General features: G+C 33.9%; 1 protein-coding gene across 1 annotated transcript in view; it reads left to right on the plus strand.

Annotated features, from left to right (window-relative positions):
• LOC137400580 (serine-rich adhesin for platelets-like) overlaps positions 1–17,145 on the plus strand; it is a 56,495-nt gene that overhangs the window by 32,389 nt on the left and 6,961 nt on the right. Inside the window, exons 19-23 of the mRNA XM_068086910.1 lie at positions 4,333–4,463; positions 7,651–7,782; positions 12,393–12,575; positions 12,807–12,933; positions 14,455–14,567. Of these exons, the coding sequence (XP_067943011.1) occupies positions 4,333–4,463; positions 7,651–7,782; positions 12,393–12,575; positions 12,807–12,933; positions 14,455–14,567 (686 nt within the window). The remainder of the gene's footprint in view (positions 1–4,332; positions 4,464–7,650; positions 7,783–12,392; positions 12,576–12,806; positions 12,934–14,454; positions 14,568–17,145) is intronic.

The following is a 17,145-nucleotide window of genomic DNA, read 5'->3' on the forward strand; positions in this document are numbered from 1 at the left end:
TCAGTATTTAGAAGAAAGCAAAGAGGCAAATTCTAACCAACCTTTCTTTAAATCATTTGAAACATTTATAGCAATGTATTTGAAGTTTTATTTCAACAACAATAAGCAAATACAACATAAAATATATTTCGATAAAAGTGCGTAACACTTAAACGCAATAGCCGTCATAATGAGAGGGACAAACAGAAAGCGTTACTAATGACAATGTGTGCGTAGAAACCTAGGTACGTCTTTTTCTTCTGAGAGTTTTAACTGCAATTAGGTTTTGCTGATTTTAATCTTGAAACATCTTGGCAGTCAGACCACCTAAAGCAACCAACGAAGTCTCCAATGATAGAAAAATATCTATACTTTCTGTCAAAAACTTTTAAAACTTGACTCGAGTGACCCTTTAAGCTTTCGACGTCCAAATCTATAATTTGTTTTGAATAAAATCAAACATGAAAAAGTCACTGCTGTTCAGTGAACCCTTTTCATACGATTTTAATTCGTTCCAGTGTTGGATTCATAAGGCGAAAATTTCGTTTAGAGGTATATAGAAACCCATAGTAAATATCTAATGCAAACACACCTGGCAAAAATCACCAAAATTTTATATACGTACTGTAATTTTTACCGAAATGATATGTTAACCTTAGTAACTATAGTTGCCTACAGTAACTTTAATGGGTTTACTGGTTATGATTTGTCATAAAATGTAACGTTACAATGTATTATGTGCAGTACATTTTGTAGAGAACTCTTACCTTCGAGGCAGACGTATCACATAAACGTTGAATTTAACTAAATGAGTTTAGCTTATTAAACACATACTTGAAGCTAAGTTTTAGTATGTATTTTTAACTATTTCAATGAATTTCAACTATTTCATTGGCTAAAATTTTATCATTTATTTGTTTCCAGTTTCGTTTTCACAAGAACTAATAGCTAATAACGCTGAACTGAATGTGATTGAGCATCGTATCTTCTTCATGCGCTGTGTGAGCGATTTCGGCGAATAGCACATGGGCATATTTTTTATTCCGCTGTACATAGCAAACCGACGGCCAAATTTGAATTTCGGACAAAAGTTTTGTTGATATCGTATGGCGAAAAATATTTCATGGAGAAGATGGAAAATTATCATGTTTTATGTCATACTGTGAAAAAATCGTATAACAGGGTCATCGTAACCCGAGAGCGTACTGTATATCCTTCGTTTTTTCGTGACTTCTTTTTATCGTTGTCGGCCATCTTTATAGACAATTTTTTCGTTAGTAACCCGAAGCTTTTGCAATGATAATTTGAAAATGACGTTTTTGTTTGCAATTTTTTATTATAGTATCAAAACAACACATAAATGTACTAATAAATCAAAGAAAAACGATCGTTTTCTACAAAAATGGCGGCTTTTTCGTGAACGAGCGCATGTGCAAACGACTTGATGACGTCCAAAAAAACGATGGATAGTTTCAAATTGTCAAGCCATATCTCCTTTAATAAGGCTTGCTATATCGGAATAAGTTCATAACAGTCTTTTTTTCATTAATAAAACTGCTTATCAATATGACAGGCTCTCCTGTAAATGTACTGATTAAAAATATCATTAATTTATCATCATTCTATACGCTGTTACCATGAGTTGACAAAATTTATCAGTTGCAAGACACGTCCATGCTGAATAATTTAGTTCAATCCAACTGGTCACCTGTCTTTTGCAATCTCTTAGACAGTTCTCAAGTCTATGAATGTGTTATGATGATTGTACACATTTTTGATGAATATATTGTTTTTATAATCATATTATCATTTGGTGTGAAAGACGAATGAAAAGAGATATATTGTGTTATTCCTCTTTATGCATTATCGTAGTCATCTCAACTATGTGGTATGAATTTGTCAAATTTTTATGCAGGTGGTCGTGACGCGATAGCCAGTTAGCCAATGGTCTATTAATCTAATTTAGTAAAAGCTGTTTTTCAAAACTTTATAATCTGGTCATAAATTTTGACATGACATTTCCTGCTGGGCAGGTAGATTGTCATTTGTGGTTGCGTAAGCATCAGTCCGAGATAAACGGTCACGAGCAGGTCATGTTATCTAGGGCAGGCTTTAGTCTTTCTTCAGCTCCTCCTCAAGCTGTCACCACAGAGTGAGTAGTTGCTGTAACGCTGCTAAACCTGGGCAACCTACCTCAGACTCCGTTCTCTCTTCATTCTTGTTTGTTAAATCCTCTGACTCCTCTCTTTTCTATCAACATGTTGTCATACAACATATGTATATCAACATATAGCCATACAACATATGTATATCAACATGTAGTCATACATCATATGGATATCAACATATAGCCATACAACATATGTATATCAACATGTAGTCATACATCATATGTATATCGACATGCAGTCATACAACATATGTATATCAACATATAGCCATACAACATATGTATATCAACATGTAGTCATACATCATATGTATATCAACATATAGCCATACAACATATGTATATCAACATATAGCCATACAACATATGTATATCAACATATAGCCATACAACATATGTATATCAACATATAGCCATACAACATATGTATATCAACATATAGTCATCCATCATAGGTATATCAACATGCAGTCATACAACATATGTATATCAACATATAGTAATACAACATAGGTATATCAACAGCTCAACAGGAGTTTAATGCGTTCCGGGATGGAATTCGTAAGTCAATTCTCTCATATCTCAAATCAATATTTTTTCTATGAAATAATTAAATGCAAACTAATCCGCTCCCATTATCTGAGAAACCATCTAAAAACAGGATATTACGATGGAAAATGCGTTTGTAATTGTTCTATTTCACTACCTACGCTAATAAAGTAAAAAATACATATCTATTAGTTATGGTCTGCAATAATATAATATATTTATTTTATTATTAATACATATCTATTAGTTATGATCTGCAATAATATAATATATTTGTTATATTATTAATACATATCTAGTAGTTATGGTCTGCAATAATATAATATATTTATTTTATTATTAATACATATCTATTAGTTATGATCTGCAATAATATAATATATTTATTATATTATTAATACATATCTAGTAGTTATGGTCTGCAATAATATAATATATTTATTTTATTATTAATACATATCTAGCAGTTATGATCTGCAATAATATAATATATTTATTTTATTATTAATACATATCTATTAGTTATGATCTGCAATAATATAATATATTTATTATATTATTAATACATATCTAGTAGTTATGGTCTGCAATAATATAATATATTTATTTTATTATTAATACATATCTATTAGTTATGATCTGCAATAATATAATATATTTATTATATTATTAATACATATCTAGTAGTTATGGTCTGCAATAATATAATATATTTATTTTATTATTAATACATATCTAGCAGTTATGATCTGCAATAATATAATATATTTATTTTATTATTAATACATATCTATTAGTTATGATCTGCAATAATATAATATATTTATTATATTATTAATACATATCTAGTAGTTATGGTCTGCAATAATATAATATATTTATTTTATTATTAATACATATCTAGCAGTTATGATCTGCAATAATATAATATATTTATTTTATTATTAATACATATCTAGCAGTTATGATCTGCAATAATATAATATATTTATTATATTATTAATACATATCTAGTAGTTATGGTCTGCAATAATATAATATATTTATTTTATAATAAAATAATACAATAATATTATGTGCAATACTGTATGGAGTTCTTACCTTTTTATTCAGCTAACGACGTGTGGGAGAAACTTGATGGCAACACATTTGCTATGCCATGTGGCGCTACGTTTTTGACTCTACATAACATAAACTCATTTGTAACTTAAATTATTTTAGCTTACTAATCACACCCTTAAAAATAAGTTTTAGTCTTACAATAAACTTAATTCTAATTTTGTTTTCATTTTCGTATTACTTTTCTTCTGGTTTGGCGAGTTTTGCCCCATTTTCACTATGACTTTTAGCTGGCCGTTTTAAAACTTTTTTCAAATTGATCTGACGATGAAGACCAAGAAATGTTATTCTCTAAAGCGGCTTACGGCATATTTGGCCACCTAGCGGCCGCTTGGAGAACCATCTCATATGCTCGTATCTCATAGCTTGTATCACAAGGCAGCAATTTGCTCAAAGTTTCGCGTCGCTAATATTATAGTAAAGGTCATTTTTAAATTTAGAATCAACGATCCTATCTGTTACCATGTTTTGTATCATTAATGTCTAATCTTGGATCTGTTTATTTGATTGTTTAGGGAGTGAAGCTTCAGCAGAGAGGGTAGGTTTTGCAGTAGCCACCCACCAGCGACCTACTTTGGTTGTCACCGATGGAATAATCGACCGGCTCAATTTACCTCAATCTGATGGATTTCAGAGCAGAGATGAAGTTAGTATTGCATCATAGATATTTGCTGCCTTATATACATGTGTATATATATATATATATACACATGTATATATATATATACACATGTATATATATATATATACATGTATATATATAAGGCAGCAAGGCTATTTGCTGCTATATATATACACATATATATATATATAAAAAAAATTTTTTTATATATATATAAAAAAAAATGCTATATATATATATACATTTCTTCTGCAAGTTTACTTCCAGGTTTGTCACCCAGCCTATAAATATTACTCACTGATAGCCTGTGGTCCCAGCTGAAGAAATTCAGATTATAAAAATGTTAAGCAATGTATAAAGTATTTTTAAAAAGTATAAAGCACCGAGAATGCTGCCAATTATATTCTTCCTTTTTGGTATGCGAAGTGAAAAACTACATATACGACATCCACATTGTGGCCACTTTGCAAGTTTTGCATTTCCAGTTTTTTTAATCTATATTAACCTACCGGGCTTATCTGTTTTGCACTAATATTCTTCTTTTATTTATTGAGCTAGCTCTCAGCTGTATTAGCGGTTTGGTTCAGGTTTCATCAAATCATTTTGCGTATAAAACAATTTATTTCTACTTAGCACATTATAAATCTTGAGGCCGTATACATACATATATTTATAATAGACTATTATTTCGCAAACACAATCATTGAAACGAGTTTTGTGATAAATCTGTTTAGAGCCCAGTTGCTCATTTGTCAAAGATTTGCATAGCATCTTACTGACAGATGACTGATGTAACTACAATGATATCGGCCTGTCTTCTTGTTGATATATTGAAGTTATATAACTTTTTAGTTTGAACGATCGTGAGAATTCATGAAAGGGTGTTTTGTTTATCTTTTCTGTCGTTTATGCGGCATCCATTTGTCTGGAGTCTCAGACGGTCTTTTGAATTCTTTCATTTTGTGTAGCTGGGAGGCTTTGACTGATATGTCTCAGGAAGGCAGTGTATTATTCAACCGCAAAGGGAAAAATTCAGATAATGAAACATTTATTTCTCCGCAAGTATTTTTAATTTCGAAATCTCATGGCTTTTTCAAAACTCTCAAGTCTTTTAGTATTTTAATAGTATTTAATTAACTTTGGTTGGACCAGCTTCGAGTATACTAATGAAATTATTAAAAACTAGTTGGTTTTGAAAACTAATAGGTTTTAATAATTGTAGTAATTTATTAGAATGTTGGCTCCTTTCAATCTTATTTAGTCTCAGTATACGTCACGCACGCAATATCTGTTGCATCTATTCCACTAACATGGTATTATCGCTTCTACTTCTTATATAGTCTCAGTATACGTCACGCACGCAATATCTGTTGCATCTATTCCACTAACATGGTATTATCGCTTCTACTTCTTATTTAGTCTCAGTATACGTCACGCACGCAATATCTGTTGCATCTATTCCACTAACATGGTATTATCGCTTCTACTTCTTATTTTTCGTAACCATCATTGACTTAGACTTCATTCTAATTTATATTACTTGTTCGCTGAGTAATTATCCCCTCCAAATGGCTGCATAGAAAAATAACCTGTTTATACAGTGTGCTGTAAGTCACTGAGCTGCTGTCCTCTAGACAAATTTGATCAACATAAGGTTTGGTGCTTTTAAAATTAATAAAGATATAGCCTTACGGCCTCCTGGTGCCAGAAAAATTAATTATAAACTATGTTGAGGCAATTTTTAAAAAATGTGCTTGTTGAAAAAAATATTGTCATTTAGCCTTCATTTATTGTCCATCTCAATCATTTTTCAAGCACTTCTAATAATTTTTTGCATTTAAATGAACTTAAGTACATTTCATTTTTTTATTTCATAGGTATATTTTTATTAAATTTAGACCGAAATCATTCATTTAATTGATGTTACCTGTTAATTTGTGATGAATAGAAACATTAACAAATATATTGCTCTGTTATTGCTGTTTTTTATCTAAAACAAATACACAAATTGTTAAATCTGATTATTTTATATAATTTCTGATAAATAGACAAAATTTAAATATTTCATATAAATATATTTCTAATAAATAGGCATGAAATGAAGAGAAGCTTTAGAACATCTTTCTAGTGTTTGGTTAAGTGTTGTTCAATAACTGTTATTAGGATTGATGAATTATTTTACCTTTGCTCTTGTGTTATTTAACAATGTTATTGTGAGAAGGAAACATCTCTTTCAGTATATTTGCAAAATAAAGTGCCAGTTATAATCGTTTGGCAGCATCAATATGACCAAAGTCATAAATTAAAAGATATTAATTTGCATTAGCAATCAACAAATGATTTTATTTTGGTCATTCAAACAGCTGAGTTTGAGGGAATGCTTTTAACTTTCGCTGATGTTAAATTTTTGGTTTGGATGTTACGCTATACCTCCAAAAATGAGAGCTCAAATTGCAAACATCATTTGTCAGCTGATAAAACTATATATACCATTAGTTGTCCGCTATAGATACTTGGCTAAATACCAATATTCTACAGGTTTTGAGTCCTGTCCATCAATTTCTACTCGGCAAGTTCAAACCGGATAATCTACATGTTTTTACCAGTATTCTCAAGCCCTACCTACGCATATATTAAAAAGTTACATCTCATTTGAGGACTCAGATGCCCACACCAATGTCTCAATGGCATTCTGCCATCTTAAAATTTCAAGTTGGCACTCAACTTGCAGCGCTAACCCTTACCCTTAGTAAAATATCACGTCACTCGGTTTGTTACCTGGCCTTGTTTACCAACTTCACCAGATGTCAGCTCAGTTCGTCCACCCATTAATTATATAACTTCCGTGATGACAGTATTCGTGATGACACTATTCATTGGTAACTTTCCAGAAAAATCTATGCCAGGTACTCGTTATTTCGTTCTAAATACTTCTTTGGTGACACTCATTTGGCCTTTAGCCAATTAATTTTTTCACCACTGATTGGTGCACGAAGGCTACTATGTCACCACAAATGTCTCTTCTTGTCACCTCTGACCAATATTTATCTCTCTCGCGATAGAAGATATATTCTGGGTCACTTAATTGGCAGTAGCAAATGTCGTCTGCCTGGCGCCTGCATATTTTTTCTGGACTGATTCTGTCACATTTGCATAATCGTAGGTCTAAAAGGCCAAATATTATATGCGCCTACTCTGGTATGAATTGTAGATGACTAAGACCTATACCCCAATAGAAGGTACGCCGTATTGCTTCAGTAGGAATTCACCACTTTCATCACTGAGTTCCTCATGTGACAGTCTTCCAGGGGCTGGTATGGCATCCATCGGTCAGGCCCACCAGGTCAGCATCTTTTATTCTCTTTCGAAACTCCGAATACCAAATACTCTGACAGATACGGGCAGATACATGCTACGTATATTGATACAGGCAGATACATGCTACGTATACAGACAGATACGGGCAAATACATGCTACGTATATTGATACGGGTAAATACATGCTACGTATACAGACAGATACGGGCAGATACATGCTACGTATACAAACAAATACGGGCAGATACATGCTACGTATATTGATACAAACAAATATGCCATTTGATCAAACTACTACCGACTATTTTGCGCTTTAAATAATTATTTGGCGGGTTGGTAGGGGAGGGGGGTTTAGAAGTTTTACATTAAAAGATGTCTTCTTATTTTGCAAACTCAATGTATTTTCTCGCAGCTACTCCTATACATACATATTGTGTGTATATATATACATATATATATATATATATACACAATATGTAAATATATATCTATATATACATATATGTACATGTGTGTATGTACACATGTATTTATGTTATATATACAATAGACTTTCCTACAGCGTAAATAATCTATTTTGAAAGCGCTTACGTTATATAGATTTATGTTATACAAAGCGTAAAATAGATGTAAATTTTCTAATCCAATATATCCTAATCTAGTATATATTTTATTTGGCGTATATATAAACAGTGTAAATATATGTATAAGTATGTGTATATATGTATGTGCATACGTGGGTACATATGTACATAAATTCCACTCTTATTTGAAAAACATCACCACAACTGTATCCAGATGATCATGGATTATTATCACGAATCTACATATACATACATGTATGTATGTACATACATTTATGTATATATATATATATATATATGTACATACATATGTACGTATATGTAGACTCATGACGATAATCCATGATCGTTTGGATACAGTTGTGATGATTGTTTTCCGGATAGGAGTTGTATTTATGGATTCATTGAGCTTTTAACCAGTGCCACTTTAAGCCGCAATCACATGCCATTTGATAATATTAAATGCTGTTAGGATTCTCAGTTTTTAGAGCAGTTTTTAATATACATGACCAAATATTTGCTTCCATGGAGGCAATAAAAAACGGAATCCCAATGACTACTATATAAAGCTAAACAATTGACTGAACAAAATTTTAGTGACTTTCTTGAGAATGTATGTCAGAAATATGGCTCGGTTCAGCGAATCAGAATTTTAGCTCATTTGTTTTCATGCAGCTCATTACTCAGCTTTTCTAAAGCTTGGTTTTTATTTTCTTTCTAATAATCATGCTAAGCATTGAGAAACTTGTAGTAACTGGTAAGAAAAATCTCACATTGCGCAAGTGGCTTGTGAATTTATGTTAGCTCTGTGAATGGGCTAGTCATACTACTAAGGTTTGGGCGTCGCTAGCCGAGATGTTTTCGTTTGTTTTTTATTTTTAAAAAGTAGCATCTTTAATATTGTATTTTTTGCTAACCAGCGATTCAGTCGGTTAAATAGTATTACAAAAGAAAATGACATTCTGGGTGCTGACAACGCAGTTTCCGAAAATAAAGATTAACGGTGCGTTCGACTTTCTTCAAACCTTTCTAACAAGCGACTTGCAATTTACAAGCTGGTGTGTCCATGTGTTTTATATAATAACAGTTGGTTGACCTCGTTGTGGTACATCCCGGCAAGTGGGTGTTGGTATTTAACAGAGACTAGATACTAGAGCGTATGATTTCAGCATGTTTTCTGACTGCGCATTGCTCAGGATTCTGACCTTTTCATTCATGTAAATGAATTTTTTATTTAACGTCGATAACTGCAATCTTGACAAAAAATATTCCTCATAAATTAGCTATTAACCGTGAGGTTAGCATTATTTACTAATCTGGGAGTCTTCCAGTTTGACGTACAGTCTATATATTTATACTACACCAAAATGATTGTAGTTTATCGGGGTCGCATTATTTATATTGCATTTATGTAACAGGCCTAATCACAACAATGGCTTATAAACAACAACACTCGGCTTATCCATTGCTACATTGTAGTCTACGACTTTGCGTCAACGCTTAGATGAGCACGTGCCCAGGTCTGCACATGTGTGCTTCCACACGCATAGTCGAAATTCCGATCGCTTTAGTCATATTCCACGGTGTGGTACTTGTTCATATTGCGATATCGTCGAGCGTGCACATATTTGTCTTAAAAATTTGCATTTTTTGCTGTAATGGTGGTTTTTTAAAGAATTGTCACGTCTGATAGCTGAGCTTATTAACAGAGGACTTGCTCTATTCATTGTGCCTTTAAAAGGGTGTTAACCATGTTTAAATTTGAGACGAGATTTTAATTATAGCTGGTCATTTTAGGGAGCCAAAGTTCTAAAGCCAGCTGATTTAAACAACAACTACTATTAGATGTTAAAACTTAATTAAGATGATTCATTAACTTGTCATCGTTCCTTTATTGACTGTCAGACATCGTTCCTTTAGCGACTGTCAGACATGGTTCTTTTATTGACTGTCAGACATCGGTCCTTTATCGACTGTCAGACATCGTTCCTTTACCGACTGTCAGACATCGTTCCTTTACCGACTGTCAGACATCAATCTTTTATCGACTGTCAGACATGGTTCCTTTATTGACTGTCAGACATGGTTCATTTATTGACTGTCAGACATCATTCCTTTATCGACTGTCAGACATCGTTTCTTTATTGATTGTCAGACATGGTTCCTTTATTGACTGTCAGACATGGTTCATTTATTGACTGTCAGACATCGTTCCTTTATCGACTGTCAGACATCGTTTCTTTATCGACTGTCAGACATCGATCTTTTATCTACTGTCAGACACCGTTCCTTTATTGATTGTCAGACATCGTTCTTTTATCGACTGTCAGACACCGTTCCTCTATCGACTGTCAGACATCGTTCCTTTATCGACTGTCGGACATCGTTCCTTTATCGACTGTCAGACATCGTTCTTTTACCGACTGTCAGACATCGATCTTTTATCGACTGTCAGACACCGTTCCTTTATCGACTGTCAGACATTGTTCCTTTATCGACTGTCAGACATCGTTCCTTTATCGACTGTCAGACATAGTTCCTTTATCGACTGTCAGACATAGTTCCTTTATTGACTGTCAGACATGGTTGTAAGAATAACTGAATGTCATAAAATGAGAAGTCTCTACATTCTAGTATATATATTTTTAATGTCACCTTGTTTATAAAGCATAACTTACTCATATACATATATAAGTTACCACAATATTCCTCGCTAGAACCTTCAACCTTCCTTTCTAGAACCTTCTAGAACGTTCAAGGTCATAGCGAAGCGTGCTAACGTGTAATGTCTTATAGACAGCTAGCTATTAGCCTATTTAACACTCATTCAAGGTTTTCTTTCTTTTTATTATCAAAAAATGGTCTCTTCGTTTTATTTTTTAATTTTACATGAGCAAGCTCCTTAGAAGTTAAAGACAACTAGTGAGTCTTTGCAGTTGTAATAGCTCATCTTTGTAAAATAATTAATAATTTGTGTTATCTTGGCAGTTCAAGTGAAGTCTAGTGAACGGTTTAACGGCAGTTTAACGCTCAACTGTTTACTGGCAATCTAGTGAACGGCCGTACACTAGACTGCCGTTCATACTGTCCCAAAAAGGTTTCATTAGCCATTTTGTACAGTTATAAAAATTATCTGCGAAAACCACTGATGCAAAGTTACCTTGAGCCATTTTTATCTAGATAGTGTGTGGTTGTTAGTATTTATCATGCATTTATTTTCAATAACCGTCTGGATAATACTACCTGAACTACTGCATCGCTTCATTTATGTTGGTTCTTTTTGGCAGCGGCAGCTGGGAGATCCTCATTTGTGATTTACCAAAGTTGTTTCTTAGATTAGAACTAAATCTTGTGGTTGGATAGTATATGATTTTGTTTCGTTCTATCAATAGTTTTATAACAAAATATTCGATAATATGTCTGATATATAAAATGTGGAGTTGATTTTTTCCCTTTAGATTGGGTTCCTTGGTATTATTGTTTAATGTATTCAAGCAAGAGCCAGTGTTATTATAGCATTTTAAAAGATACACAGCATGGCCATGGCTCATAAAAATGAGCGTTACTTCTTTCTCTAGGCATGGTATACCTAGTACAGTGTAATAGATAATGCGCTGCAATATGTATATATCCAAATACATTCATACAAGCGCATACACACATAGGTGCAGTCCTACATACATTTGAGCGCACGCACCACCGCATCTGTACACACCTTAGCAAGCAAATCTTTCCTATAATAAGACCTATGTCAGTTTTTTCGAAGCCGCACTTCAGAGGTTAGAAAAAGAGATCACTCTTAAAGGGTTGCTAACCCATGAAATTCTGCTTGGTAGATCGACACTCTACCAAATTCACCACTCAACCACCTCAAATAATTATACTTATAGTCACATAGTTATTAGCCTTGACCTCTCACAGCGCACCTGACTGCCTAGGTACTAGTATATATGTATAACACAAGCATTGGCATATATGTACATGCATTCAAATGATATGTTACATTTGGAAGCCTGGGATTTCATTAAAACGTAGGCCGTTTTGTGGGCAGGCTGAGGGTGGAGTATCTGACTCCTCCGAGAGTGACAGTGAAGCGAGCCAAGGCTCTTTCACTACCAGTCAAACCTTCCTAGACCAGTGCATCAGCTCCGCTCTCCCCAAGAAGCCCTCCATGCTACCTCTGGCTACAAAGACTTCCAAAATCTATAAAGGCTCTAACAGCACCAAACCTTCAGTAAGTGGCTTGTTTCACTGGTAAGAGAGTTGAAGTCAGCATTAGAAATTTAAATACTATGAAGTGAACATGATACCGTGGTGATAAAAAAGTGTGAAGGCACTTTTTGTTATGTCTAAGCAGTTTGTTTTTCAACATTAGTTGATTAGGCCTATGTTGTATGAATGTCAAGTATATGTGTGCATAAATACAATACGATCATCATGTAGTGCGATGTTCACACGGTTACAGGGCAAACCTTCAACTCTTAAGAAGCAACCCCCAAGCCCTCTGCCCAAACCCGTGCATGTGAAACCCTCGCCAGTCAATCTGCTACCTTCGTCTGGTGAAATGGTCGTTTCTCAGAGATCTAGCAAAGGTAGATTTTCTAGTTAGTTTTTTCATTGCTGTGGTAGTTGTGTCTTGTTCTTTTAGCATCAAGCAAATTTACTCGGGTGTACCTGTCACTTTATATATGACCACTTTCATCAGCAAATATTTAGATGCTTCGGCAGCTGTGAACACAAAAATGCCTATATCGGAAAGGTATTTGTGTCAAATATGATTTTGGAAGCGTTTGGTATGTGCTGGAGTTCACTCTTGTTTAAAAAAGATTTAAAAATAAGCATTTTGCAATAGCGAGCATCCGCTTGTATAGATGGCAGGGCAGTATGGGGCTGCCAAAACTGGCAAGCTGATGACTTATCCCGAGGACTTATTCCTCATTTCTAGTCTATGAGGAAACTATAGATCTCAGATCTCAATTAATTTAGTTTTTACTGTAAACACTTTGAGCTGTAGGGTGCCAATGATTGTATCGCTGACAGAGGGCTTGTGCACTCTGCGCCTTCCTAGCTTCCTTGTGATATAGGGGAATCCGTGACACGAAATATAGGGGAATCCGTTACACGAAATATTAGTATTAGGTTTGATGAAGCTTTTAATAGTTCCAAATGTGATTCCAAAAGTGACCTAACACTGAAGCCTGATCTTGTGCATAAAAGTGACCTAACACTGAAGCCTGATCTTGTGCATAAAAGTGACCTAACACTGAAGCCTGATCTTGCGCATAAAAGTGGGTCCCTTGATCCTAGACTATACTTACAACTTTCCATCAGCTGTCAAAGCAATTAGAATATTATTTTGAAGCTTTTAAGCTTTATAGAGTACATGTAATAGTCTTCAAATACTCTTTCAAAGCAGTGATCTTGTGGAGGGAAATAAAGAAACAATGGTTGCAGTACACCGAGTCTGATAGAGTGTGTATATTTGTTATGAATAAAAAAACAAATAATTTTACTATAAAGCTCTTGTTGCTGAGGAGATCAAGCTTTCTAGCTTTGTACATTTTTGAGCTTTTTTAGCAAGAGTTTCAATCTGTGTGCCATTAGAAATTAATGTTAGCTCAGCCGCCATTTTTAATTTCTCGGTCGATTAAAAGTGCCTCTATTTCGGCGATATCTCAAGAACTAATCATCTAATCAACATAAAACTTTGGAATTGTGCTGAAAACTTACTATGCACAAAGCGATGAACATTTGCTATTCATACGTAAACCGGATGCTTAAAAATACAAACTACTTGGCCAAGTTTACGCGAGCATAGGATCAGGGTTGTCTAGGGCCCAGGCTTTTTAGTATTGAGCCAGTAAATATCAACAAACATGCTATAATATTTTTAGTAGCATTAGTATCATTGGGTCGCCTCATCAAGCGCTTTGCTATAATTTCAATGCAATGTGCTGTCTCAGGTTGTTGATTATGGGATATGTTATATGTGGAAAGTTCTCTCCTTTCAGTGCTATTTGCAAAGTGTTAATGTATATTTTGTCTTTTCAAAGATACAACGCGTTCATTTTAAAAACACTGCACACTGATTTTACGACGGGTATTTGTTTTAGGTGTTTCTACTGATACATCTACCGATTCCGTCAAATCTGATCATGTGTCTTCCTCAACAGCTACCATTTCCACCTCTCCGTCAAGTGTGTCTACCGTGTACAAGTCGACACAGGTAGGTTCTGTTTTGTAGTTCTTCAACTTCTCAATCAGTTCTCTAAGGTATACAAGTTCTAGTCTGGTTTGGCGTCATTGTGCTGCATTGCATGTTATAGTTGTATCACCATCTAGTCCATAGTGCCTGTACTAGTGACTAGTGTTCACAGGTGTGTGTATAAAACACTTGGTACATGTGTCGGTTCAGTAGATGTTGTATTATTTGTTGTTGCTATGAGTTGTTATCCTGGTTCGGAGACCTGCATGGCTTGGGGCAGTTACGGTTGTTTTAGTATTTCTATGTCTTTCACCCATTTCTTTTCTTCTTCATCGTTTCTTTTGTTGTGAAGGTACTCAGACTACTGGACAGCTTAGCTCAAGGTCAGTTGGTCTCGCCCATACAATTCTTTTCACGCGAATTTATTTCGTGGCACAAATTTTCAAAATTTATGTTTATAGCTTATATCTACCTATTCATTCTTGTTAAGTGAAATTGTCGCTTGAATCAATTAATCGTTTGCATTTGTATTTCCTGCCACGCTGTGGTCAGATTAGCAAAAATGAAAAACATCTGGAGATTTATGGTTGCGACACAAGAATTCGTACAATCTATTCAAAAATTATAATATTGATTGGCGAGAGGCGCGTTTGGAATTTTTTACTGTTTGACAAAAGCGCACCATAATTATTCCATACCATAATTTTCTTTGTTTTTTCTGCCCAATTTTTTGTTATTACTAACAAAGTTTGTTTTGCAATGCTTTATTTTTTGCATACGATTGTGTAGCATTAAATGTTTTGGCAAGAAATCAATAAATATTTCTATTATGTTTTGTTAGTACTCTAGCAGTGCGTATCCTGTGACGCCTGTAATGGCTTCTCTTCAATCGAGATTTTTGTTGATCAATATCTGGGATAGAGTGAGATGCATCTCCCGGTCATCTCTGCGTAACAACTGATCAGTGTCTACTCGGGTCACCTTAAAGACACCCTCATTCTGACTGATAGCTGTTCTCTTTAAAATTTGCTTTCCTCATTTCTTATGGTAATTATTATTTTGGCATTACAACTGGTAACGTGTAGGTTGACACTTTCAAAAAATTAATTACTTGTCAAAAATGCAAATGAACTCTAGGTGTCCACAAACTCGATATTTTGTCATTTCTGTTGAGTGATGATCAAACTCCTACTTACTGTCTCACAGATATCGGTCCCACTCGTTCAGGCTTCTCTTCATTCGCTAATCACATTCATACCTTCAGAGTTCTTCCTTATACTCCGCTTATTTATTACATTCCTTCATTTGGCCTTTTCACAGGCCCTCCATATTCTTGGGTAGCCTACTCATATGGGATTTATTCATTCACGGCTTTCTAGATGCTCCGTCAGTGCTTCTCATGGCTAATTACAGTTTCAAGATGTGGCGATTTAATTGTTTGTGGCAATTTAATTGTTTGTGGCGATTTAATTGATGAGTGGCGATTTTTCAGGTAGACGATATGAAAATCGCCCCCATTTAAAGAGATATCGTATAAACGATATAGTCATGTAATAGCGATTTATCTCACACCTGCCGATTTTCAGAATGAACGACACTGGAACTAAAATGCCCTGGTCATCTAGTTTTTTAATACACTCATTCCGTGAAATGTGTCATTCAGGTCATTCATGAAATAAACAGTCGTTCATGAAATAAATGTTTGTAATTATCAGAACACAAAACAGTTTCTTTTTAAGTTAAAATATACAACAAATTTTAACAAATATTTACAAGTTTTTTTACATAATAATGATATCGTGATATATTGCGAATCGTCTATTTGCAATATTCAATCATCTGGTGATTTTTTGAAAATCTTGAACCTCTATAGCTAATTATATAAGTTCAAAACCGAGTTAAGCTTTTTTCCATTATCGAATGATATCGCATCTTATTGGTCAATTATCGAATGATATCGCATCTTATTGGTCAATTATCGAATGATATCGCATCTTATTGGTCAATATATTTTAAGTATAGATACAAGTCTGTGGAAAAATAGTTTCGCAACGAATGCCCACAATTATTAAATGTGGCTGAAGCTAGCGCCAAACAATAAAAGTAATGGGCATAAATTAAGGTAATTTTCGTTTGCGTATATAATTGAAATCTATGTTGATGTTTCACAATTGTGTTATTTACGAATGTGGTTCTCATAATCGTCCTAACAGTAGGGAGCTGATAAAAATGTGTTGTTACTTGAGCTTTAGTTTTTGATGCTTATCAACAAATATGTTTATGAATGGAGAATTCGTCCTCGGCTGTTCAATATAAGGTTGAATAGAAGCCTAAAATATATATATTGTCTCTTCAGGGTTCATGAGTGTTACCTGCATTCTCATTGGTGTCTATTAACCAAGGATAAACATCATCTAAATTCAAAAATATTGTAATTCATAAATGTTGTGAACCATAGATTTATATAAAAGGTCTGTCTCCGCTAGACCTGAATTTTGTGATGACCTACAGTTAATGTAAGCTCTGTTGTTATAATTTTTAACATGTAAAATATGGTTGCATTTTAAGTTGGGATGAAGTATGACTTTTAAAAAAAAAT

This window comes from Watersipora subatra, chromosome 7, assembly GCF_963576615.1.
Source record: "Watersipora subatra chromosome 7, tzWatSuba1.1, whole genome shotgun sequence".
Lineage (NCBI taxonomy): Eukaryota > Metazoa > Bryozoa > Gymnolaemata > Cheilostomatida > Watersiporidae > Watersipora > Watersipora subatra.